The sequence below is a fragment of the Zootermopsis nevadensis genome, unplaced genomic scaffold (genome assembly GCF_977971745.1).
Source record: "Zootermopsis nevadensis isolate Lab colony 2312 unplaced genomic scaffold, Znev_1.0 Znev_ptg000001l, whole genome shotgun sequence".
NCBI lineage: Eukaryota > Metazoa > Arthropoda > Insecta > Blattodea > Termopsidae > Zootermopsis > Zootermopsis nevadensis.
Genome location: NW_028259133.1, coordinates 8,976,243 through 8,988,248, shown reverse-complemented (window position 1 = coordinate 8,988,248; position 12,006 = coordinate 8,976,243). Strand labels below are relative to the sequence as shown.

At 36.8% G+C, this 12,006-nt stretch overlaps 1 protein-coding gene across 4 annotated transcripts in view; it reads right to left on the bottom strand.

The window, feature by feature from the left end:
* The window catches only part of LOC110838342 (homeotic protein ultrabithorax), an 879,469-nt gene that overhangs the window by 775,333 nt on the left and 92,130 nt on the right, over window positions 1-12,006 (bottom strand). The window contains exon 2 of one of the 4 annotated variants that reach the window (XM_022081455.2): window positions 608-1,520. The exons of the other annotated variants lie outside the window; for them this stretch is intronic. Within the exon in view, the coding sequence (XP_021937147.1) occupies window positions 1,279-1,520 (242 nt within the window). The 3' untranslated portion in view covers window positions 608-1,278. Of the gene's footprint in view, window positions 1-607; window positions 1,521-12,006 lie in introns of those variants that run through there. 4 annotated transcript variants of the gene reach the window in all.

The following is a 12,006-nucleotide window of genomic DNA, read 5'->3' as shown; positions in this document are numbered from 1 at the left end:
TGGTATTCAAATAACAGAAATAGCTGAAACTTTATTGGGGGATGGTGGGCTCTCTATTATATACCACTAAATCCAATGGACCATGATGTATAGTGAGACGAAAAAAGAACTTTCTTTTTGTAGACAAAAAAATTGACAGTGGAACCACGGTTCCCTAGTTAACGTTGAATAACGTTTAACTGTAGAAGTATATTTGTACTGAAATAAAATTTTACTCACACATTAATGTATACCTTTACATCTTATCTATACGTGACGTTATCCTCCGACAGCTTATCTATGTGTTGCGTCATGTACTCAACACACACACTGTAGAACCGTTCTTTGTTACCAAATAAATAGCCAAAACTCCTAAACCGTAAGATTTAGCTGAAATCTGTTCGCAAATTTGAAAAGCTCGTGTTTATTTACGTATTTCACTCCAAATATGTCCGATCTAACTCTTACGCTTTAGACGTGGCAAGCGGTTGAAGTTAAGGAACGAGGGTACAGTTATTACATGTTTTGGGTAATTATTTCAACAATTTGTAAAACATGCATTATAGAAAAAAGTAAACATCGTGTAGAAAAATCTCTTTATTTACTCTTTAATTTACATATGTGTTTATATTCTCTATCTTACATAGGTCTCGAGTTATTGGCGTTTGAAGACGTTACACACCAGCGTTACCTTACATCTTACAGTTTCCGTCGACTGTACCGTGATTTTATAAACGTTATTCAACGTTAAAAATATACTGATGTAACATGCAAACTACACGAACAAAAGTCAGTTAACAAATATGAAAACGTACAGACACGCATAGACTTACACAGGCCTGTCAGTTTACTGCGTGGACAGTCTTATTGCTATATCAGCTTCTGCGTTCTCTAACGTAACCAACTTCCTCTAACAGCTTATAGGCTACAGATCGTACGTAAGTACACTTAACTTATAATACAGATACATAACTAAAAAACTACAATACAGATACATAAACCTACTCCTCTGATTATCTTATATTCTATCTCGTCTTTTCTCTTCTCTTCTCTTGGCTAAGCTAAACAAACGAAACAAGAGAGTTGGTTTGTAACAAATGACGACCTTCGATCGTGAACCAGTCCTTTTAAAAATCATGCAAATATGGATGACAAAAATCAAGTACACTACGCAATAAAAATAAAAACATTTTAAAATGTGCATCGCCAGGATTGTGGTAAGCTATACCAAACTCGGGTGATGGGACTAATTTGCCCTGTCGCAGGGAGATGACGGCCTCCAAGTACGGAGGATAGCTGTCAATACAGGACCATTCTCTTCCCCCTGTCGGAACTTGAATGATATGTTTGGCAATAAACAATCACAATTGCAAAAGATGCAAATACACGTTGGCCCGCAAACGTCTCTGTTCTGACGTACATCCACGTGCTGATAGTCTCTCGTAACTTTCTTGAACAGTGTCGTAGTTTGCTTTTCTGTACTGATTGTATTCTAATAAGCTGTGATTTGCTGTGTGTTCCTTGTATACTGGCGAAGAAATCTGCAACATGTTCGGTGATAATTGCATTTACCATCTGCTTGAGCAAAATATGATTCTGCATTTTATCCATAACGTTTACGCCTACGTGTGTTCCGTATGACTAAGTAAACAGCGATTATTTCCCTACATAATATTGTATTTTCTACACGATTAAAACCAAATGTTTAAATGTATAATTTAGACGAGCTTCGGCTTCACAAGGGTTAAAGAACTGTTCCAACCAATCTTACAACATATAAAAGACAATAATGAATCACACTGTATAAGAATGAGGAGTTGCGGACAACCGAAAAGGAGTGGTCCTCCAGCTTGGGGATTGGCTGAGAGCCAACAATCCTCGTCTAAAGAAGGAATCAATATGTTTCTTTATTTTACACAGAGTATCGAGCTTAAAATAGAGAATGAACAGAAATTTGGCGGGAGAGTGCGTGACGGGAATTATCATATTAAGGACAGGGACCTGTGGTGTGCTCTTGTGAACAGGTTCCGGTTCCTCTTTCACTTAAAACAAAGCTCTGTCGCTTCTGTGTTCCGAGAATTAAAGAAAATAAATTCGAAAGCAGAAACCGTAGTAGCAAGGAACTTTCGGGATCACCACGTGTCTCGCCCCTCAATCTCCCCTCCACGACGACAAAACTCCTCTACTGAACCCCTCACAATATCCCCCCCTTCCAACTAACACTCACGTACCCCCACCATGAGCTACCAACGTAGAAAGAGAGAGGTAAACGCTAGAACCAGACAGAGAATGGAGCAAGCCTAGAAGCATCGAGTTCAGCATTCAGCCGGTAGATGGAAGAGCAGCACGGGACTACTTTTCCTTGGCGGTGGTGACTAGTGCGTCTCTCGGTCCGTAAGAGTGAGATGGTGCTGAAAACCACGATTTCAAACAACGTTCTCGCCAGTGCTTGCTTTCCTTCACGGAGGAGCAAGCACCAAATCCTATTCTCAACCGAGTTTTTAGATTCACCTAGGAAAATTACCTCCAGATTAATCTCAAAACTGTCTTGTCTTCTGCCACTTACAGGAAAGCTCATCCGCAACACTATTTTGTGCGTTTCGCCTTAATCAAACACAACGGTGAATGTCAATGATGGGCCCCTCAATATTTTGTTTAACTTCAGAACAGACACTCCCTCTATCTCTCCTGTGAAAGGCTAAAAGAAACAGACAGCACCATCGAAGAAAACGTGCATAATATATACAACGCGACAAAGACGCTTGGGGAAGCTTAACACTGAATATTTTCGACTTCAGACGCAAGACAAATAAATACCATAATTTATAACTAGACCTTAAAATATTTACAGCTTTAATATAAGGCGATAAACAGGCTTATAAAAATGAAACGTTCTTTTGAATTGAATACTGATAACATGACTGCATTAGGCCTGCAAACAGACTTATAAAGGACAGGTATCACTTTATATTCCGACACTATATGCAAATCAGATCCTACAACCAATGCGTGAAGATAGTCCTACTCGTTACATAGCTACCGGGAAGCAAGAAATTTGTTCTGACGCATTAGAGCAGCCCATTCAATTAACGCATTTACGTAAAACTCAGTCGTATTTTATGCAATGTTCAGTCAGCCCGCCTTGTATTGATGCCCAATTGCTTCGTCCGTTTAATTCGAAAAAAAAGATCAGAACCCACACACACAGGCCTTTGGAAGACTTACGCTACATTTATAATGTTCATTTATATACACATGTTCAACCACAAAATATAATGTGTCTCTGAGATAATTTTGTTAACATATCCTGCGAAATGTCGAAAAATGCTGATATTCGTGAAGTACCACCTCCAAAGCAAGGGAGAACAGCACTGTATGGTAAGGGTTTCTGGACTCAAAATCTTGATAATCAAACTAGTAGATATGGCATTTCATAGTTTCTTGGTCTTTGAAAAGATATGGATAGCGTAACGAAACCGGGGGGTTTGGTGGCAATTACAATTCGTTAACAGCTGAAGAGAAATCAGTGTTGCCAGTAAATGTGTGATCAACATAAGGTAAAATCAAGTCTTATAAATAAACCATATGTTTACCAGTAAGCCAGATCATTATCACCTATAAACTACCTTGCTATGCAAATGCGTTTCTTAATCGACCCATATTAGCATTACCGCAAACCCTTTTGACTTGCCTCTTGCAATGTGTTGAAGAGGTTTCATACTTACGTCGGATAAAATACAAAATAACATTGCTAAAATTCTTAGCACACGCTTACCTAATATTTGTTTTGCTCAAAAACAACACATTTAAAGAAAAAATCTAGATCTGGAAAAAGGACTATGTGAGAGTTCTTCAGATCTCTTCAGCTGACTTGCCACATAAAATCCACTCTAACCATTTTCCGTCATTAAATTAACCTGATATACAACCATAAAAATTAAATTAAGTAGACTCAGTTATACTTATTGCACATTCCTAACTGCCATGTTTCCTAAACCGAGACAGGATACAGGAATACACTTCCTAGCGTTAAAGAAGGCAAATAAAAAAACTCATGGTCATTAATTCAAAGGACCATATAAACACAGCAGGTAATTTATAAATTTACTTCTCAACCAACAGTGACGAGGAGGAATTATAACAATTAAAGGACAATGAAAATAAAATATACGCACATTTATAATTAGGATTACTCCTTGTTTATGAGAATAAAGGAAGTTGAATGTTAGTCAGCCAACGATAGTTTGGTGTGGTAAGGAAACCTGATTCTTGTTGGACCCTACTGACACAACATCAGCTGAACGAAACAGAGTGGAACGAGATAGATAAAACCTGCTCCACAAGAATTGATACACAAAAGCAGATAAAAGAGTTTAGCGCAAAGAAAAACGTCTTAAAATAAACAACGCATATAAATCACTTAGAACATTATGTATATCAGCGTCACTGAATTTCTTGACACCTCCCGCACACATTTCAAAAAATGTTGTATCGTCAGTCAACAAAGTTATAAATATCTTTAATTAGTTTGGCTGGAATTTGCTTTGATGGACTCCCAATCGATAAATATATCAGGGATGATTTACCGGTATCGCAATGTATCAGTAATGAAAATTTATGGCTTCGTTCCAATGTTCTCCTCAGTAATGTAATAAATATTGCAAACTCTTTTCTTCTCTCTGCAACTCAAGGAAGAAATTGTTGCTCCACCCAGTGCCTGACTGCCTCCATGTCAACTATTTTTATTATGAACCTATACTCCATAATCACGCAGTGGAAAACAGTGCAGCATCACGTATTGCCAGCAGATTATATTAATATACATTAATTATATCATGTTGCAGGGCATTTTAAAAAAAGTGCTAAACTAGCTATTACTTACCTTCATAAGACTCACTGAAGTGAACTTTTTTGTTATTTCGGCAGTCAAATAAAGTTCAAAAGTAAAGTACTGGCATGACTTTAGAAGCAAAAAGGATCTAAACTAATTTATGCTACACAAAATAATTGATTTTATTCATTTAAGACGGGTATCATTTGCCCATCCTAATGTAATAGTAAGCAAAGCTGGGTTTGTTGGGTTTTTTAACTTTGTTAATCGTCCTTGGACTGACTATATCACACCATCATTAGAACCCCTCAGAATCCAACAGTAAGAAAAGCACTATGTAAATATTACAATTCTAATATGAAGTGTAAAATGTAGGCCTACATTCTAATTATTCGTGTCGAGACAGAGTAATCAGCAGTAACCTCATAGGCCTACACGAACTGAGTTCTGGGGTTATCATGGAGGTGATGTGTCTATGTTTGCTTTTTGGGTCGCGACTCGGCGTGTTATAGCCGAATCAGAGGAACTTGTCGCCTCCAGTTTCAGGGTGAAGTTTATAAAAATCTACAAGACCACACGGCATCACAACCAAGGAAACAACCTTCAATTCAAATGTTTTCTTAGTTCGAGCTTCTTTAAACGCCAACTCAAAAGAAAATTTGCGTCAGAAAAGCGGTTCTTGGACGTAGTATAAGATTGTTATCATGTTTTTAAATGTTAACGGATTCCAGCATAGAAGCTTTAGCATTCTAAAAGTATATTAATTTCAAACTGTCTACACTTTCCTGTGAGGTGGGACTGAGTTCAGGCTTTTCCACAATTATGATCAATGTATCGAAACGGCACATTCACCACACAACGCAGAAAATAATAGCGCTTACTTATCGTAGTTTGCAACCCAAACTGCAAAGAGAATGTATCGTCATGTGATTTAGGTCTATTTAATGACGCTGTCAGTAGTTCGGACTGCATAGCGTCGGATGGCTAGTCAACTAGAAGGAACATGGAAACGGTAGTTACCCAAGTTAAAGTAGTATCCCGGCATTTGCTTGGTAAGGCTGAGAGAGAGAACGAAACATCTGAGTCATGATAGTCGGTCTTCTTCAAGTTCTTTTAAACCAGCACCTCTCGAATACGAAGCAGGAATATTAGGTTGGCAGTTCAGAGTTCAACTAAAGTTGAACTCTGAACAGCTTTCCAGCGGTAACCTTACCTACATAGTCCACTCTACTAAAATACGTAAGCTGCTTAAGACACGGTCCATTACGTGGTGAAGACATCAACAGAAAATGTGTATGCAAATTAACAGTCATATCTTTTCCTTTCGAACACTTAAAAAGAAAACCAACTGAAGACGACCAGTTACGGTTGAATCCCGCAGTGGATTCTTGATAAACGTTGAAACTATAAACAAAAATGGTTGTGTAGACCCAGCGTTCAACATACAACAGGGTGCATCCCTTAAGACAGAAAGCAGGAAGGCTCGCCCCTCGGCAACGACGCTCGGTTCTTAAAAATAATTTACAAGAAAAATACCCCACCTTTCTGCGAGCTAGAATATAACTGTTCACCGTCTAGAACACTCATCCGATCTTTGCAATTATTGATTTGTTAAAACACGTTTCAAATCGACCATTTCAACTTGACCCACTTTACGGAGTGCAATGACTTTATGGCAACACCACATTTCACTTCACTTTTAAATAATTAATTACTTTTTATTGTAACCGATTATGCGATAGGTAGGCTTATAAAATGAACATACATCCCCAGAGCGCAGTGTTTTACGAACATGCCTCTAAATTATATCTACCTGTGTTATCCATCCACTGTCGTATGCGTGTGAAGGTTGGGAGTGAATGCTTGAGTGGGGGAAGGGGTCAAAGGGGGTGGTAAAGAGTTTAGGGGTTGTATATAACTACTACTAGCTAGACATGCTATGTACAGACGTACACAAAAATACGTCCTTATATATCCACGTATTTCAAAATCCATTAATCTAGATACTAAAGTGTTGAGAATAGGACAAAAAAACCTCATGTCATCGCCCGTGGTGTTCAAGTTTCAGTAAAAAGCAATAAATATATAAAACTTCCTACGTCATGCTTAAAAAAAGCTCTTCTACAACTGAGCTGTATACCGTTACCACGACGACGCGAGTGGAAAACAAATAGGAAATATTCAACAGGACGTGTGCACCAGTATTCATCGTCAGCATACAACCAAGCGCTTATGGACATTTCCATGAGGATAAACAGATAACTCCAATGCCGATTATTATTCACCGAATTATGTCCATTAATTTTTATTATAAATATTTACTAGATGGATAAGGGATTTAATAATTTATATATATATATATATATATATATATATATATATATTTGTGTGTGCGCGCTCGCGATATTAATTAGTGTTGTCTACTAATATTAATTAACAATAGCCTATATATCCTTGAGGTGGTAAGATTAATTACATAATTTCACTAGCTGTTGTGTTTATGAACCGTCTTTGTCACAGTTCGGCACATCTGTTTACAGTCCTTGGTATCCTCGCTAACAAAAATACTATACATACACAACACACATAAGTAGGTTATATTATTAAAAAAGAATTATTCAGGGTATTGTAAATGTACTAGTTATTTTATACTAGTGTGACAGAGACTGCAGGTATGTTATTTAGACCTAGAAGTGACAAAGTAACAGGAGACTTGAGAAAATGGTACAATGATGAGCTTCATGATTTGCACTCTTGATCAAAAATCATTCGGATGATCAGGTCAAGAAAGATGAGATGGCAGGACATGAGGCCTGTGTGGATAAAACGGGAAATTCTTACAAAAATTGATCGGATACTTGAAGGGAAGAGATCACGTCGAAGATCTGGATGTTTAAGGGTGAATAATGGGCCCTATTAAAATAGATCTCAAGAAAATGAGGTAAATGTAGGCCAACAAATGTAACAGGTGATCCATGTCTTGAAGAATTAAATGTCGATTACAGAACATCTCCTAACGTAGTCCAAGTCTATTACATGCGTCAATATTGTAGGTAGAACTACTTAGGGGTAGCTAATAGGCCTGTTTAAAAAGAAGTGTCTCACTTAGCAGGGGGAGGAGGATATAATTTCATTTTGGCAACGGCTGTACTGTAATGAAGGTGGAGGGTTTGGAGACGAGCAGGCGAGCGGTAGAGGGCGCGCGAGTCGGAAAGATTTTATGACCATCATAATTCATCACTTCTCTGTTGGCCGGTGCTACTTCCTGGTCGGAGGAGGCTAAGCGTGTGCAGCTATGGAGACATCTGTCATGGTATGGAATTATTGCATGCAGAGAATTAACAGCTTGGTAGGAAAAGACCGCAACATATCTGCCTGCATCAACGCGATACATTGTAATGAAGTATTAAAAGTCAGCGATTTTCGGTCGTCTGAAACTTGCATATGTAATGAGCGAAACATAAATAATCTAAAATCTGCTCACTAGGCCTGCAGTATATAGAATGTTAATAATAACAAGAATAAAATCAAGAGGAATTATGTGTATGTTCTAATCTGGCTTATAAGCATTTGTAGTTACTATAAGCGGAAATGCCAGCCACTACTTTGGAACAACTTTCCGGAAAGGAAATCTCTTAACTAACTCACAGATTGTCTGTAGTCTATAAAGGTGTATTCTGATTTTCAATATTAATACGAAGTCTCTTCACTTAATTAAGTGATAACCCTGGAGGGATGTATGTTCCTCTGCGTTCAAATTCTGAAATGTGTAGTGGCTTTCGGTTGTAGTAAGATGAGGGCCCCAAATACATAAGCGGGTATTTGGTGATAGCATAAAGGAATTACAGGAAAAAACTGAATCTATAAATCAAAACCATCAACTTTGTCGCTAACGACTGTAGTTTGTTTCACAGATGATAACAAAGTTAAAAGTTCACTGCTTTGCTTTGTGTGTGTCTAATAGACTGCAAAAGATATCAGCCAAAATTATAAATAAAAGGTAATGTACATACAACAACAAAGGTTTAGTAGCTAGATGGAACATTTTGTACTAAATAAAATGTTTCTAAATATAGCATTGACTATATTAACCAAATACGCTACTTTAACTTTATACATATAATCTGAACTACATAAAGAAAAACTTTGCTATAATTATACCTTCGAATTTGTGATTGAATAAAAACAAATGTGCCCGATGATAGTACAATTGCGACGAAACATGTAACATCGCTGTTTCGACGAATAAAACTAAAATACCTCAGCCAAAATTACCTTGGTTCGGAATAGACATTACAACATCCTGAGACAAAATGCCGGTATATACCACGCTCAGCACTTGGAAAATTCTCACAGAATTACTCAACAGTCTGCTAATGAAATTGGGGTATAAGTATCTCAAGGAAATTGAAACATTAAGTTATAAGCGTAATTACTTCAATTTTAAAGCACCAAAATTTGAGTAACACAATAACAAAAAATAAAATGGTACAATTCAGGAGAATCTAAAGTTCTCCCTTGAAGAATTTAAAAAAGAAAAACATTAAATTCATATCTTTTGGACCGGAAACTCGAAGTAATTATCGGGCAAACCACCGACAGAAAATTACTCGGATCAGACGCAAAGTGTTCAGACAATCGTGTTGAGCATGTTCCTTCACGACACGTTTGCATGGCGGTGGGAGAAATAACCAGGTGTATCCTACATAATTTCTGAAATAATTTATCGAAGACTAAAGCATTAGCATTTATGGAGTCCGGTTAAAATGGAAGTTGTTAATGTTAGATTAATTTTGATTATGATAAGCATCCTGTATAAATTTAACATTCCAAAATATCTTATAATTTCATACTGGTTTCAAATTAGAAACAATTAATTGTGAAGTACATCATGTTCGATGTGAACATTCACAACTGACAGTGACGGGAGGTGCGTTTCCATTTAAAACGAATTGTCTACATCGAACGATGGGGCAGCTGTTACGAATAATTCATTGAGATATAATGAGACTGACAAAATGTAAAACCCAACTACGTAAAGCAGAGTCGTTCTTCAGAAGCTGAAAGTAACTATGTTAGCTGTGTATAGAAACGAATGGCTGGCAATAGCAAGCCACTGGACCTAATTCTGTACCACACTCTTAGTCCCCACATCTTTAAGATCCATTTTAATATTATCCTCCAATGGACACGTAGACCTCTCTGGCGGTCTTCAGAGACATTTGTGTGTATTTATCATCTATCTCAACCAGAAGATTATTTTCGTTTATGATACATATGCTGTCCTACCTTGTGGTTACATTATGAATAAGTAACTTACCTCTTAAGATGGTAACATTTAACTCTGTAATGTGTCTGGGTATACAATAGTGTTCCAGAATATTTATATTCAGCTTACAAAACGAGATTTCTTGCAAGTTTTCCAAACAGGGTGTAACAGGTAAGAAGTTTACGACTAAGGTTGGAATAAAATTATACCTCTATTCAACCAATTCAGCATATCTTTATTTGGTGTAATTTAAGGACTATTAATATCACAATTAGTTTAAATAGGCCTTAAAGTAAACGTTCATTAATTATGTGAATGAAGACAACATTTAATGTAAGATACAGACATTACGAAGTTTGGCTTTATGGTCTAACATGGATGCTTGAAACCAGGGCGCAATCGAGAGTATTAAGTCAGGCGTGATAAATAACATAATTTACTTATTCCAACTGTTTTCAAAACATGGTTCTTTTACAACAGCTAATTATGAAACGGTTTAACTAAGATTAACTTAAATAAACAGCGAATAAGTAAGAAAATTCTACATAAGCATAGAATTATTAAACTTTTCAATTATTAGGAGTGAATCGACCATTAACTTTCTTTAGTTTCATAGGCGGAACACAGGTCGAAACAATTATATCTGTACTCGTGGATGACTGCTATTTTGGATGGTTGTGTTTAATATCTTACACTGCTCAAGCTATAATTATTGGAACACGTACATCAAAACCATAATGCTTACTGTGAAGTTTGAAATATGACACATTTAACACTTTTATATTATGAGAAAGCACTGCCGAAATAGAAACATTTCTATGGGCCAGCCAATTGATTTGTTAAATTCTCATTGTAAACATACGTACAATAATCTGAAATTATAATCATAAAATAATACATAGTTCGTTTCCTTTCTGAAAAACATTACTACGACCAATAAAAAAATGATACATGAATTGTCTTCGCTTTTATAAAATCTGCTGCGATCTTTTGTATGAATGAAAAACGTAAACGAATCATAAATTAGTTTGGCAAGGCTTAATATTTGCTTTATCGCTTGCTTCCTCAGAACCAATAATTGGGTACTGGCGATACTTTTTAACTTTTTAAAACCTGTTAGGAACTATATGTACCGCTGCTTTAACAATCAGTAATTCTGCGTCTTGCCCAAAAAGTGGATTTGTTGGTATCATATGTTTACCATAGTAAACAGCCTTTATTCCTTAAACAGCCTTATCTGATTCATTTTCGTAATGCTGAAGTATTGTGTTTTCTTTGGGGTACGGCCTGTATTCTTAAATATTATTTTTTATGAGCTTCGGCTTCAAATCGTCAATTGCTGTGTAATCAGGCATTCCGCCTAAGTTTGTCTTTAAATACAGTAATGTCTCTACAAAAGCACCCATTCTGTATCGCAGCAAAACACAAAACAATACTCCAGTCCTTGAATTATACTGTGGTACAGGCATGCGTACGATCGTCACTAAAAACCAACCATATATTTAGACAGTAATTTTATCAGTAGCACGCGGTTTTGTTCGCAGTTCATCCCATTTATCATTACTTCCTGTATCATGAATATATAGGACGGTTGCCAGAATTTAATCTCGTCCCTTGATGTGGCACCTAACACTACGAAAGTTGGTATCAGCTGCATCTAGCTTCTCAGATCAGCTTTCTGAAATAGATTCAAATTTATGAAATTTCAGGTTCTCACGGCTGCGATTACAAAAATGACTGTCTTCCGGGATGTTGCACCAAGTAGTTTCGTAAAAGTTTACCGACGGTTCAGGCGTCTTTACTGCATCCATCATCAGGGCGATGATTACGGTTGTGTAATGATATCTGAAACTGGAATGTGATCTACATATGATATCCCTGGTTTTTAGTGCCGTGGTCAGTGAAAGCTGCCATCAAATCAAGTGGG